Genomic DNA, 15,987 nt, shown 5'->3' with positions numbered 1-15,987 from the left:
ATCTATCTATCTATCTATCTATCTATCTATCTATCTATCTATCTATCTATCTATCTATCTATCTATCTATCTATCTATCTATCTATCTATACACTTTTTCCTACATCATCGGGACCTGATGCTCCCCCACCCGAAAATCAGCATGATTTCCTGCTGATTTTGTGTGTGTGTGTGGGGGGGTTAGGTACAGGACTAAGATGACAATTGAATTTTGGCTCAGGTATTACTGGGGTGCTTTGTTTTAGGGTAAAAGATCAGGGTTGGGCTATACAAATGCCTGGAAAATGAATGGAAGTCAATGCAAGGTCCCCACAGTGTGTGTGTGTGTTCCAGTTCAATGAGATTGATTGGGAACTGGCAGTTAATGTAATCAGACTAGCCATTTTTATTTGTTCAGGATGGTCTGAATAAACGTTTTTCCAAAGAGGATGGTTTAAAGCAGCTCCAATCTTCAAAACTCCACAGCTCTATGTACAAACACTATAATTTAAACCTTTAGTTTAAAGTTGATCTTTGGTGTGTTTAGAGTAGTCATTAGCTCATTAGCATGTCAAAATTAATCTTCTTATACTGAGTTCACGTAATAAGCTATTTCCAACAAATACATTATTAATTATTCGTAACTTTTATATTACAGAAACTCACTTTAAAATGACTAAACAATTTCTTTAAATAGTTAGATGCAATAAATGTTTGACTTTAATTTCTTCATTGCAGTTGCAACACTCCTTTAAACAGACCTGTGCAGGGCTTTGCCTCCAGCTCTTGTTCTGGACACTCGAGCAGGTTTTCTGGATCCTGGGCCACCACGGCTCTGGAACGGACCTGTACTGAGCCAAAACCCAGGTCATTCCCGCTCACACAGCTTAACTGGCACGGACTCCAAATGGTCCAGTCTGTCAAGTAGCATTCTCCTGTAAGACATAAGGAGAGTTCAGTAACTAAAACTTCACAGCATTGGACTTTTTGCAGCTGGATTTAAATTCCACTCTTTCTGGGAAACATGTTTTAGACTTTTGATATCACTTCGTAATGCTTAAATAAGCTACTACTAAATTGGTGCCAGTTTGCTACTGGTTTTGATTCTAGTGAGCCTGAACCAGATCTGACTGAAACTTCTTTTATCTTAAGGTCCTTGCTAAGCCAATAAACTCATTTACAAGACTTTGGTTTCACATGCAAACTTTCATCAACCATTACCATCTCCACAAAAGCCCCTGGATTTGTCCTCTTCTTTAGATTGCATCAGTGTTGCTTGGTGCATGTACTTGAGGATAGCAGCACACTCAAGTGGACTTGTTTCACAAACATTCCTTGTTTATTTTTACCTTTTTGGAGCTGTTAATCTGCAGTTAGATGCTTAATTTATATTAAAGTGGAGAAGTTTTCATTTTATTACCTTTCACATTGCATAGCCAGTTTGTACCTGTCCTTCAAACGTGCTAAGTTTAGATGCAAAAACATCAACCGCAATCAGTTTTAGGATCGATAAATCAAACTGCGGGTGAAAATGATTATATCTGGATATCCTCCTCTTGGCATTTTGCACGTTCTGAAAATCATCATATATTCTGCATATTCATGAAGGCAAACACGCTAAATGGATTGCGTCTGCTATTATGCGCAATTAACACATGCAATCTTCAGTACAAAATGTTCATAAATCAGCTTTGCGTGCTCTGTCAAGTCTGCACGTCTTTTTATACACGCAAACCTTTGATAAATCAGCTTCCCAATGTTTTTTTGGTTATGTTTTAAGATTCAGTCTCCCTGTCTTCTACTTTGAATTGAATTCACAGTGCAGAGGACACAAAACAACAATAAAATAATCCAACAAAAGAACACAGCTGACACTGACAGTTAAGATGTAATGAATAATTATGAATACAATGGTTGCCATATTCATCCTAATTCCTAAATTTGCCAGAACATAAATTTTTGTCATGAGCAGTGGTGGCAGCACTAATCCAAAATTTAGCTACGCAATTTCTAAAGCACTTATAAAAAATATTTAAGTCTGCAACTTCAAAACTGCAGAAGCTCATTTTAAAGCGCAAGTTCAATTTGACACTTACTAGCTGACAATTCATGTACAATATATGCACAACGTTGCCAACTAGCGGTGTATGAACCCTTTTACAACTTAATTCTACAACCACCGATTGCTGGGGATGCGATTTCCTGAAACAGACCTTTGGCTCCTGGTGGAAAAATTAAAATGTTGTTGAGGATTGCTAGTTCGGCTGCTTCTTTAAAAAGTTGTTGAGGATTGCTAGTTCGGCTGCTTCTTTAAAAAGTTGTTGAGGATTGCTAGTTCGGCTGCTTCTTTGTCTTTTTTCATGTTTGTTGTAGATTTTTCCATTAAAGAAGCATGAATAAAGTAATTTTAAAACTGTTTATTGGAAAACTGAAGCGATGCATTCTGGGTACATGACAGACTGATGGGAAATGAAAGCACGGGGAACAGGAAACTAGTTTCTTCTCTTCAAAATAAGAGTTTGGATTTTGAAGTTTTTCATGTTTCCATTGGATTTTAAAGTTTTACAGTTCACCTAAAACTCAGACTGAAGAAGTCTCTTGGAAGAGAGATGAAATGTTTCACTAAAGAAGAACCCATCCAGAGGACCTACTGATTTTTTCTTTTTGATTTTTTTCTACCTGGATTAGGACGTTTTCCATGTAGTTGCACCAGTTGACCACTAGATGTCAGTCTTCACCAGCATAAAATCTTTAAATCATTTCTGAATCTCTAACATCGTTGGCCGATTGCTTTTGAGCTCCAGTGTTTAAACTTTTTTTAAAGGAGCTCCGATTGTAAAGTAAAATAAATCAATACATACAAAATTTTAGTATGGATTACAAACATTACTGTTTCTGCTGTTGCCTTCCTGCTACATAAGAAAACACAAAGCATTGTGGGAAATCAGAACCACGGCCGAAAGCAACAGTCCGCAAGGATGTATACCTTCCCAATAATTATGTTTATCTGGGAGGGGTGCTGTTGGATAGATCACGTGTGTTGTGATTCATTGACAGTCATACCTTCCACTGTTCAAGAAAATGATGACTGGTAGAATTAGTTATTAGCGGTACTGCATTTTAATTTTAGAAAGCACAAATCTGCTTATGATTTATAAAAATTAGTAAGACCGCTAAAGCGAAAATGAAATATTTAGGTCCACAATTAGTGGATTTGTGCTTTAGTGGGCTGGTGCCCACCACTGGTCATGAGATCTTTGGCCATAGGCTGACAATGGTTTGGAGGATGCAATGGTCTATCTGTGTAGTGGCAGTGTATTGGGGTCCTGAGTGGAGTGTGGTGGCATTGTTTTTATGACACATGGCCAACAAGCATCATTGTGGTTTGGTCATCAAAAGCTTAAAGTAGGACTGACCATAGCAGCCTTTTCAATCTAAACTTCAACCAGTTTATACTCTCATAGTACTGTTACAAGTAACTAATTGTAGTAATCTTGTGACCCTGCTGCAATGACCAGTTCATGCTTTAATAGTACTGCCACATAATCAGCCATCCTTCATTTGCCTTTACACACAAAGTTTTTGTTCTAAGTTGTGGTCAAAGTTCTGCACAAAAATTCCTTCATCTGCATCCTCTCATGCTGCTGAATTATATAGGACTGTATCTCCTCATTTACAATAAGACTGAAACAATCAAAGTGGTTAAAGCTGGGTATTAGCCCCATCTCGTGATACAAAAAAAAATCTAAAATTACAAAAAATATGGATGTGTTCATTTCACAATACACAGTAGTACCTGCACTACTGAGAGACTACAAGCAGTGCACGTGTGTATTATGCTCACAGTGACAGAGCAGCTGCGTGAGCCGTTCTGACAATTATAGTCACAGCCTGTTAGCTCAGCTCTGTCAGGACCATTAAAAGTTTCTTTCCTCAGTTGGAGACATGAAAGTGATGCCAGAGGAGTTCCAGAACATGTTTCCCATGTTGCTGTGTGTGCAAAGTGACGCTGCTTCCTAATCAGGCTGGTAAGGTAGTCTGGAAGTTCTGAAACATTTTTTCTCAATTTCTCAGATTGTGATTAATTAATGGAAACAACCTGGCACCAACTAGTCATTTTGATTACTCTGATGAAATAAGTAAGTCTTCATTATCACTACATGAAGGCCTGCTAGTGCTAGTTGCTAGTTGCAGTGTTTGATAGACCCACCTGGGCAGGGAACAGTACAGGTTTCCTGCAGAACTATTTCTCTGTCTCCATCCACTGAAAGCTCCAGATCTCCACACAGCTCATCGTCAACCACACTGCTGTCCTGCTGACCCGACCCGTCCGACACGAAGCAGGACACATTTCTGAATCGCATGCCTTCTCCACATTTTGCACCCTGATGGAAGAAAAATATATATAAAAATGTGAAACTGTGCTTTATCTCATGTAGTAAATTGTTCATGAACATTTACTGGTGCACTACACAGTATGAGAATTCCAGCATATTTTAGTGTCTTTGATGTTTTTATTATTTTCTTATTGAAACTAGCATTTGTTGAAGAACTGCATTCTGCCTGACAACTTACCAAAGTTTCAAAAAGATGCCACGTGAGTTATTAGTCTTCAAAGTTTGTATGTTGAGAATAACTTTCAACTTCTGCCACAACCAATTTCAGCTCAATATATGTAATATCTCATTTACTGTATTGAACTGGTGTACGCATGTTTCATATATTTTATTCTATTTTTTTCCTTTATCTTTTGTATTTTCTTTATTTGTTATATTTTATACTTATTGCACCTTTACATGGAAGAAAATTCATAGTCTGTGAATCCTGTTCATTGACAATGGCAATAAAACGGATTCTGAAAATGTGCTGCCTTTGGGCAATTTTGTGATTTATTAATTAGCTGTAGAGTTTTAAACAAAGCTCTTGATCTGTTGGGAATGACTCCCTGCTGTTACTGCATCATATCTTTGCTCAATATGTGTAAAATTGACCAAATTGCTGCATTTTTTTTCCTAATCAGCTGTGGCAACTACCTTGAATTGTGTTGACTCCAAAAGGTAATCAGTGCTAGATGTGTATTCAATAATTAGCTTCTGAGAACTTCATTAATATCCATCCAGTGTTGTGAGTTCTTTTTCTAACAGAGAGACAACCACACACACACACACACACACACACACACACACACACACACACACACACACACACNCACACACACACACACACACACACACACACACACACACACACACACACACAAGCTAACAGATGCAATCACATAATCCACCTTTCATGAGGGCAGGTATGGAATGTGATTAATTAGCGCAAAAGCATGCTAAAGGGTAATTGGATTACTTTATCAGTGATTAAGTGTCCAGGTTGATTTAGATCTAAATGGTATTTGTTGCATCTGATAGTAAAAGAGGCTATGTACAGTATCTACTTATTACATTGACACTATCTATGAAAAATAATAACTAGAAGCCAAAGGGACAAGCACCTCCATGCTGGCTGTAGTAAAGGTTTGAGAGGGATGGCCCAGTCAGCTTTGAAGTAATATGTCAGATGGTTCTCAACAGGTGGTACCTTATCAGCCGTGACATCAGAGTGTAGACAAAGATGCAAAAGTCTTAGTCCAGACTACACTAAAGGCTAGCCAAATAATTGCCAGATATTTATTATTTTTCAGGTTTATAAAACAGCTTTTTCTCAGAAACAACATAGGTTCATTCCAACGGAAGCTGAATAAACTTTTGTCTAACAGGTACCGTCATCAGCCCCGGCACCATTAGTATGAACATGGTCCATCTATGCTCCCGACATACACATTAGTGTAATAACATGGACTTTGTTCAGCTAATAAAACAACAACATGAATAAATAATGCCTTGCAAAACTGTAGTTTAATATTAGCTAATATAGCAATCTTTATCATTTTGACAAATGAGTTGTTTCATAAACCTGAAATATGATGAAAAAAACATTGTCACCCATTAGTCTAACCTGGACAAAGACTTTTTCCTCTTTCTCTATGGTACTCTGTGACTTATATTACAACTCATAAGGTACTAACTAGTAACTAGAATAGTTCCTAGTGTCTAAATAGTGTTATAAAGGGGCCTGCCATGTGGTGTGTATTTTAAATTTTGGAGTTCATTGTCAGCTTTCACCACACCAAATTTCAGCCCAATATGTCTAAAGATGGCTAAACTATAATCAATATATTATTTCAGCTATAGTGGCCATCTTGTATTTTTTTTATTCGTTGTGTGATGGGAATCATGCTCAGTTACTACCACACCAAATCTCAGCTTAAAATGTCTAAAAATGACAGAGTTATAGTGATTTCATTCTTTTAGCTATGGTGGCCATCTTGGATTTTTGATTTGAATTCAGTAAGTGATGGGGATTGTTCTCGGCTACCATCACATCCATTTTCAGCCCATGTCTTAAAATGGTTGAGTTATTGCAGTTTAAAATTAGCAGTTTTAATTTTTGTTTTGCTTTAAGAATTTGTCAAAGCTTATTCTTGGCTAGTATTATGCCCGTTTTCAGTTTTGTAAATTTTAGAATAGGTTGAAACATAGCCTTTTCAAAAATTAGCAGTTAGCTTAAATTTGTTATTAGCATTCAGAACATGTTAAGTTTGTTCTCAGATACCAGCCCACCAAATTTCAGGTTGATATGCTGTAAAATTGCTGGGCGATCTGGGCGCCATGTTAAATTACACAACCCCCCCCCCCGACTGGACTATCCCTGTGAGTCCTTATGAAAGACTGAGATTACAAATAAAAACATGCCTTAGATGTTTTTTTCAGATGCTGACATTTCTTTTATGTTTAATTCAAGTAGCTCGTTTCCTGCAAGTGTTTTCAAATATTTAAATTATAAATATATAATTTAAATAATATAAATGTAGTTAGTTATATGGCAGAAAAACAAGCTAAAACACACTTTTTCTATAACCAGGAGAACCACGTTCTGTCATGTAGTTGCTGTTGAGATGTTACCTTGCACAAAATGTGCTTCTCAACTTAGTGTTGAGTCACAAGATTACAGTTTGTTTTTTATTTAAATGTTTTTGACCATGTTTAAGTAAATGCAGCAGATAAGCAGACATTGCAACAAAAGGATGAAAAGTGGCAAACCTCTGACTTGCACTCAGACCAGGCGCTATATCTCCAACTGTAACACGGCTTCACCAGGCAGGGCTTCCATTGTTTCATCTGGGATGGGCAGGGCCTCCCGTCGCCTTGCGGAGCCTGGATCACTGTTCGTGTCCTCCACAGTTTACCTGGAGAGGAGCAAGTGAAAAGAAAAATATACTGTATAAAAATAAACGATTATTGAATGTAATATGAAATGTGAATTTTACTGTAAGAATATAAAACCATCAGGCTAACAACACATCTTGAAGACTGCAAATGTGAAAAGGAACAAGTACTTTTCTTTCCAATAAAATTAAAGTAAATCCTAAATTCCTAAAAGAATAGCTCATGAGTAACCTTAATTTTAAGAAACTTTGGTCTACATTTTGCAAAGAGAATTCTGATGTTCTGATATCGTAATAACAACGTTCAAAGTGGTTCATCCAAACACATGGATGGATGGGTAGCTGGATGTGTAGATAGACAGACAGAAGTGTAGAGTATAAAAGTACAATGCTTGTGGTTATGTATGTATTGTATGTATTTTCTGTGCATAAATATAGGCTTTGTTTGTTCTGCCTTTTTTATTCTTTTAAAATAGCAAATTAAGCTTTACGGTTCTGAAATAGACATTAATTCGTCCAGGGATTTATGTCTTCACAAAAAGCTTACGGATAAAAATAAATAGAAAGGAGTGTGGGGGAGCCCGCTCTGCCTTAGGCATTCCCTTAGTCTTTGTTGAAGTCAAAAATAAAACACACACACACACACACACACACACATTCTCGCCTGGGGACAGATTAAGATTGCCAAATAAAGCCTGTGTTGGTTTTCTATCTCTTATTTGCTCTTGTTGCTTCTGATTGCTGATGGGGTTGTGCAGTTCTGAGTGCTCCCTGAGCCCCCATGTGCACTCTCATAATGGACCACCAATCAATGACCAGATCTGATGATATCACATTCAAGGCTATAATCATCCCTCTCTCAGTTGGTTTAGGGTTGTAACACAATTTTCACATCACAAAGACTTTCTGGTTTCTGCTTATACAAAAGGTTAGCCACAAAGGTTAACTACCAATTTATTTAAGTAGCCATTGCAACCAGCTTATATTGCTGTCATTGCAGGTCATTTTGCTATGATCTGAGTTTTCTCAGTGTTGAGTTTTTTATTTATCTTTTATGATGTTTAGTTTTTGTATTTTCTGGTGTCATTTTGTTCTATGGCCTCTTGTGTTTCTTGACTTTATCAGTCTCTTCTTGTCAGTTGGTAATTTTCCATTGTCAGCCTTCACTCCTCAGTCCTGTCACTCCTGTTCTCTGTTCCATTAAGTGCAATCATCTCCAATCTTCTCATCACTGTTCTCAAAGTCCTTCAGTCTCATCCCACTTATCAGTTGAGCTTCTTGCATTATTCATTCCATGTCGAGTTCTCCTCTATTAGTACCCCTAGCAAATAATATGGTTTGCTGCCGTCCCAGATATTTTTGTTTTCCGTCCGTCTGTCCGTTTTATTTCACTTATTCAGTGTCGGGCCGCAAGGGCAGCAGCCTTAGCAGAGAGACTTCCCTCTCCCCAGCCACTTGGGCCAGCTCGTCTGGAACGTCCAGGAGGCATCCTAACCAGATGAACCACCTCAACTGGCTCCTCTCAACGTGGAGGAGCAGCGGCTCTACTCTGAGTACCTCCCAGTTTACCAAGCTTCTCACCCTATCTCCAAGGGAGAGCCCAGAAATCCTGCGGAGGAAACTCATTTTGGCCGCTTGTATCTGCGATTTTCTTCGGTCACTACTCAATCTTGTGACCATAGATGAGGGTAGGAACGTAGACCCGACCCATAAATCGAGACTTGCTTCACCACAACAGACCGGTACAGCGCCCGCATCACTGCAAACGTAGCACCAATCCGCCTGCCAATCTCCTGCTCCATTCTTCCCTCATTTGTGAACAAGACCCCGAGATACTAAAACTCCTCCACTTGGGGCAGGACCTCCTCCCCGACCTGGAGAAGGCACCCTACCATTTTCCGGCTCAAGACCATGGTCTTGGATTTAGAGGGACTGATCCTCATACTGGCCGCTTCACACTCTGCTTCACTTTTTTTGTTTTGTTAAATAAAATGTTTGTTCTTTGAGCTCCTCACGCTAGTCTGCACCCTTGGGTCCTACTTCCTACAACCTTGACACATTTCACCACACTGGATCACACGAAGGATGATTTCCTATGTAAATAAACATTATGTAACTGGACATGGAATGTTTAAACTCTGGTCTGGAGAGTTATTGTAGAAACATACCTGCCAGGCCACAGGTGTGGGTGCACCCAGACCACGTCGACCACTCAGACAGCTGACAGTTGACAGGACATTCCACAACACAGGAAGCATTCATCTGCCACTTCCTCTCAAGACCCAGCTGCAGAGGGACATTATTGGGTTTTGTTAATTCATCTAAAATGATTTGAAAACAGTTTTATTTGTGAGATGCCCTGTTAACGCAACCTGGACAGAGTATGCTAACTGGACTCATGTTTTGCTCCAGCTCAACTGAAACTAACACTACAAGTATCTTTATTATGTACATCTGGAACTTTTACAACTGATCCCTGTTTGTGTGCCAGTTATGACCCTTCATGTTGTATTGAGCTGGTAAAATGCCAAATAGTAACTCACAGACACAGTGGTCCTGGTCTAAAGTGCTTATTACTGACTTTTCATTAACCTTACAAGTCCAGTTGGACAGTTGTTGCTCTTCTATGTGTCAATAAAACAGGCCATACAAATTAGGGCTGCCATGATTAGATGACTAGTCATGATTATGTCGACTATTAAAATCATCAACGACTAATTTCATAGTCCATTGTTGTTTTTTTCTAACTTTGTTTTTGTTTTTTTTAATAGTCGACTAATCACTGATTAGTCTACTGTAAAAATAATTGTTTGTGGCATCACTAGTTACCACTACTGTGCTTGTGTGTCAAAGACAGAAAGGCAGATGCGGCAGTGGACGGTGCCGCAGCAGTTTGGAGAGAAAAACAGAGTTAGAAAATAAAAAATGAACCATCGACTATTAAATTAGTCGTTGACGATTTTAATAGTCGACCTAATTGTGACTTGTCGACTATTCGTGGCAGCCCTAATACAAATGTAAAGTTACTTTGAGAGCAAAAAATGAGTCCCATCAGCATCCAAGTTCAGTGAGCATATTCTGTCCACCAAACTAAACCATACAGACACTGTTTATAATGTCACTTCCACTTCACATTAGTCTGTGTTAAAGGAACCTTTGTTATGATCGTTACAGAAGGCAACAAACATCTTACCTCTTTGCAAAAGCTGAGATCAACAGATTTCCCATCACTACGCACACAGTCAAGCATGCGGGTCTTCAAGCCATTACCACACACTGCTCTGTCACTGAGCTGACAGGTGCTCCAGTCTGCATGGACATGTTTGAGTACCAACAGATCAGTGCAACTCCAACCATGTTCTTGTCATTGTACTATACATAACCAAGCTGTTTGCAACCAACCTGTGATGTTGTAGGAGTAGTGAAAGCAGTTCCTGTTCAGCTTGCATGGCTCTGCCTCTGTTGTTGGAGGACAGGTCTTCTCTTTCCCTGGTTTTCGAATTGGATAGGCAACCCTCTCGTGTGTCCTGTTCTCACTACACGGCTGAGAAACAAAGAAAAGTGTTCTGACTGTTGGACATAATTATCTCATTATCTCATGTCACCGGAGTGATGCCCAGATCGTTTTCTTGCCAATCACTGATCTTTAAAAAGTCTGACCTGCAAATACCGATTCTGGCAGATATTTTTTTAATAACTGACATTGTCAGGTGTTACAAGGTCACAACACACCTTCAATGTTCCAATTTTATTTTACTGAAAAACACTGAACAACACCCTCGACGCAATACAAACGTGTTTTAACTGGACATTAGGTAGTATCACAGCAGAGCAAAATGGGACAGTGGCTGATTTTCAGACCTTTGTGGAGGTAGATGAGAAGCTCTTTTCAAACTATCTTATCTTTTTTCCGTTTTTATCTTTTTTTCAAACAATCTTATCTTTTGTAAGCTCTTTTCAAATAATCTAATCTTTGTGGAGGTAGATGAGAAGCTCTTTTCAAACAAGCTCTTTCAAACAATCTTTCAAACAGTCATAAGTATCGCCAGATCTCCAATCTCCTAAAATCAAGGAAATTCGTGCCGAAAAATCAGCTAGCTGATTTATTTGTGCACCCCTATGGAAGATGCACAAGTTGCAAAAGTAGATGATGGCCAGTGAAACTCGCTGTGTGAAATCTTTATGTCGCTCCCTTTTCGCCTGCTACTTTTACTGTGGCCCAGTTTTACTGGGATGAGGAAAATTCCCACCTACAGGTCATAAGTTTTAACTGATGGCAGCTACTTACTAAAACCCAACATTAAGTAAAATCATAAAAAATACATATTTTTCTTTTGGTTTCATTAAAATGTCAGTGCTATTTATTATTATTTCGCATTATTATTATTATTATTATTGTTATTATTATTATCATCATCATCATCATCATTTAGTCAGTCGTACACATAGTAATTTTCAGTATTTATAAGAGGACATGTTGAAACACTGATTCTGCGCAGGAAAGACCATGTAGAGCTCAGTTATTGTTTGTTAGCGGTGCTCAGCCATAGCAGTTAGACACGGAATGTGATGTTTCGTGTTTAGTGAAAGTTAAACAGGAATCATCAAAGTTGATTACAACTGGCCCTGTGAGGGCCACCATAACGCTAATGTTTCCTTCTGCTAAAGTGAGTTTGACTCCTCTGCTGTAGGAGGCGTTCTCCTTCAGTTCAAGCTTAGGTCTCTACCAGAAATCTGGGAGCTTGAGGTTCTTTTTTGGCGTATCTCACAGAAAACATGACATCCCACGCAGCACGTTGTGTTTATTTAAATAAATGAGGTTGCTACACGTCAGCATGTGTTCATCAAATTTGAAGTTGTACAATCAGAGCCAAAAAAATAACTATGACCACATGATATAGACAAGAAGAGTGAGAAAAAAGGAGAGCTTGAGAGTCAGAATGCTTGCGTCACCAAATGTTGCCATTTGATCACGCCACTTCTCTGCTCCTTTAATTAACATACAGTGGGTAAAATAAGTATTGAAACACGTCACCATTTTTCTCAGTAAATATATTACTAGAGGTGCTAATGACATGAAATTTTCACAAGATGTCGGTAACAACCCAAGTGATCCATACATACAAAGAAATCAAACCATAAATGTCCAGAAATGAAGTTATTTGTAATAATGTGGAATGGCACAGGGAAAAAGTATTGAACACATGAAGAAAGGGAGGTGTAAAAAGRCATGGAAAGCCAAGACACCAGCTGAACTCTCTCAGTAATTAGAAAACAAGCCTGGCTCTTGTCAGTGCAAGTTAATATCAGCTGGTTCAGACCCAATTGATGGCCAGGTATCACACAAGAACCATCTGATGATGGGTAAAAGTAAAGAGCTCTCTCAAGACCTTCACAACCTTATTGTTGCAAAGCATAATGATGGCATCGGTTACAGAAGAATGTCTAAACTTCTGAAGGTTCCAGTGAGCACTGTTGGGGCCATAATTCAGAAGTGGAAAGAACATTATTTCACCATAAACCGACCACGACCAGGTGCTCCTCACAAGATTTCTGACAGAGGAGTGAAAAGAATTATCAGAAGAGTTGTCCAAGAGCCAAGGACCACTTGTGGAGAGCTTCAGAAAGACCTGGAATTAGCAGGTACGATTGTTTCAAAGAAAACAATAAGTAATGCACTGAACCACCATGGCCTGTATGCACGCTCACCACGCAAGACTCCACTGCTGAAGAAACAGCATGTTGAAGCTCCTTTAAAGTTTGCTGCACAACATTTAAACAAGCCTGTGTAATACTGGGAGAATATAGTCTGGTCAGATGAGACCAACGTTGAACTGTTTGGATACCAGAATACACATCATGTTTGGAGGTCAAATGGCACTGCACATCAGCCCAAAAACACCATACCAACAGTGAAGTTTGGAGGTGGGAACATCATGGTGTGGGGCTGTTTTTCAGCATATGGTACTGGCAAACTTCAAATAATTGAAGGAAGGATGAGTGGAAAAATGTACAGAGACATTCTTGATAAAAATCTGCTTCCATCTACCAGGATGATGAAGATAAAACGTGGCTGGACATTTCAGCAAGACAATGAGCCCAAACACAAAGCCAAGGAAACTCTCAGTTGGTTTCAGAGAAAGAAACTAAAGCTGCTGGAATGGCCCAGCCAATCACCTGACCTGAATCCAACAGAAAATCTATGGAAAGAACTAAAGATCAGAGTTCATAGAAGAGGTCCACGAAACCTTCAAGATTTGAAGACTGTTTGTGTGGAAGAATGGGCCAAAATCACACCTGAGCAATGCATGCCACTAGTTTCTCCATACAGGAGGCGTCTTGAAGCTGTCATTGACAACAAAGGCTTTTGTACAAAGTATTAGATAAATTTCAGTAAGTGTGTTCAATACTTTTTCCCTGTGTCATTCCACATTATTACAAATAACTTCATTTCTGGACATTTATGGTTTGATTTCTTTGTATGTATGGATCACTTGGGTTGTTACCGACATCTGGTGAAAATTTCATGTCATTAGCACCTCTAGTAATATATTTACTGAGAAAAATGGTAACGTGTTCAATACTTATTTTACCCACTGTAACTACAGCTTTTGTTGGACACTACTGCTATCTTTCTGTTCCACTAATTATGCAAAGCAAATATGTAGTATAGTACAAAAAAAATGTCATACTGATATTTAGTTTACTATATGTTACAATGTTTAGTATTAAATGTATTAGAATTAAAAGAATGTAAGTAACAATATTTAGCATCATTTGATTTCTTTAATTATATGAATAGTGATAAATTAAAAAAAGTTTTAAAGTTTCACCACAATGGTTAAAAATAAAGAACCATCAATTCTGGGTTGACTTTGTTTCTCAACTTTTAAGTTAAAACTCGTCTTTAACTACCACATAATTAAATGTAAAACTGAAAAACATACAGTGGGATTTTAACTATTCCCAACTTCTTCTAGAGTAAAGGAGAACTAATGTATAAAGTTAGAGTTAAGTCACAGGTCTTTCTTCTTACCAGGGAACATGGGCTCCAGGCTCCCCAGTCTGATAGCACACAGTCCTCGGGGCAGGGCAGTTGGCTGTTTCGGGCCCCTAAAGGCATTTCTTCTGGGTCACACAGGTAGTCTTCCACCTGCTCAGAGGGCCCGTCTATAGTGTTGAGCATACACCTGCTCACACAACATTTTGGCATTAGTAAGGATTTCAGACACATTTATAGGGTTATATTTCTGAGTAGAAAAATCAGCAAACAAGTTAGGAGGCAGCCACTGTCAAAGCAGATCTTCCAATCTAATATTTATCCCTCTGTCGCTCTTAGTTTACAGACATATCAAGGTTTTAGGATTAAAACACTAATTATGTTTCTCGCTATGACAAATCAAAATTTGACATCACAGTTTGATATAGCAGAAGCAGGGGTTACAAACTAGAACGTTGGACTTGGACTACTCTGGATTTTATTTAATTGATGTAATTTTCTCTGTTTACTGTTACTTCTTTCTATAGATTATAACAAAAACACTGAAATAATCACATGGTGAAAACATCCACATTGACAATTTATGTGAATTAGGAGGAAGAGCATTCTTGGTTTGATTGTAAGAAAAATATTTTTTTTCTCTTTAACATTGTCTCAGTTGATGATAATTTTAGCTCACGATTTAATGGTTTACAAGATCAGGACAAAATGAGACAAATCCAGAAATAAAAAAACAGCTAAAACAACTTCCATGATTTTTTTTTCTGGGCAAATCCAAAGCAGGCTGCTATATTATTGTTTCTCAAATACTCTGTGTTTCATGAATCCTTTCAATAATTCATTTTTTTTTAAATGTCTTGTGTTTTTTCCACCAAAAACTCAACCCGAGCATTGCTAGAGGTGCAAACAAAAACTAATTAAATTTCAGTTTCTACAATCAGTCAGTTTATAAAAATCAGATGGACTCATCTCACCTGATTTTGCGGGTCTGCACACCTTCCCCACAGTTGTTTCTCAGATCCACGTTACTAACTTTCCAAACACTCCAGGGCTCTGCCACCCAGACGTACTGTCCACAGTCACTGACGCAGGGCACCACCTCGTAGACCTGACACAGAAATACCACACTTACATCTTTAAACTCTAGCAGGAAATCTGTCATTTATCAAATTGGGATTTTATTCTGATAATCAGGGATTTTTGCAACAAGTTGTTAGTAATTTACTAAATTATTAGCTAATTGCTCATTTGGTCTTCATAAAACAAATACTAACCAAACATTATTGTTTAGGCAAAAAGACAAATTTAAAAAATGGCCAACAATAAATTAAATGCAACAGTTATTTAACTTTTTAATAGTGCATTACAGAATCATCTAAGAAATTAAATTACTCACCTGAGCCTGTTGATGGAATTCATTCAGCACAAAAGAAGAAAAATGAACAGAACACATAAATGAGGTTATTGTTGTATTTAATGCAGCAACAAGTTTTACATTCTGCATCAACATAAAGAACAGTTCACCTGGTTGACATGGTCCAGCTTAGGACATGGCCTTCCACCATTGTAGGGCTTTTCTCTGAGCCACTTAGAGCGAACTTTGACCCCACTGCCACAGGACTTACTGCACCGCGACCAGTTGGACCACTCACTCAGTTTGCAGTCAGAGGGGCAAGGAATGATGCAAGCTTCCTCAATGTACCCTTTAATCAGACACAGAAAAGCATGTCATTCA

At 38.3% G+C, this 15,987-nt stretch overlaps 1 protein-coding gene across 3 annotated transcripts in view; it reads right to left on the bottom strand.

The window, feature by feature from the left end:
- The window catches only part of thsd7aa (thrombospondin, type I, domain containing 7Aa), a 176,621-nt gene that overhangs the window by 20,614 nt on the left and 140,020 nt on the right, over positions 1–15,987 (bottom strand). For all 3 annotated transcript variants that reach the window (XM_014019217.1, XM_014019215.1, XM_014019216.1), the window contains exons 14-23: positions 15,777–15,955; positions 15,649–15,654; positions 15,227–15,360; positions 14,289–14,442; positions 10,655–10,796; positions 10,446–10,561; positions 9,421–9,538; positions 7,128–7,273; positions 4,190–4,364; positions 741–914 (exon numbers count right to left, since the gene is read on the bottom strand). In XM_014019217.1, coding sequence (XP_013874671.1) covers positions 741–914; positions 4,190–4,364; positions 7,128–7,273; positions 9,421–9,538; positions 10,446–10,561; positions 10,655–10,796; positions 14,289–14,442; positions 15,227–15,360; positions 15,649–15,654; positions 15,777–15,955 — 1,344 coding nt within the window. The remainder of the gene's footprint in view (positions 1–740; positions 915–4,189; positions 4,365–7,127; positions 7,274–9,420; positions 9,539–10,445; positions 10,562–10,654; positions 10,797–14,288; positions 14,443–15,226; positions 15,361–15,648; positions 15,655–15,776; positions 15,956–15,987) is intronic.

The sequence above is a fragment of the Austrofundulus limnaeus genome, unplaced genomic scaffold, assembly GCF_001266775.1.
Source record: "Austrofundulus limnaeus strain Quisiro unplaced genomic scaffold, Austrofundulus_limnaeus-1.0 Scaffold212, whole genome shotgun sequence".
Classification (NCBI taxonomy): domain Eukaryota; kingdom Metazoa; phylum Chordata; class Actinopteri; order Cyprinodontiformes; family Rivulidae; genus Austrofundulus; species Austrofundulus limnaeus.
The sequence above is the reverse complement of the archived record's forward strand: the minus strand, read 5'-3'. Positions and strand labels throughout refer to the sequence as shown.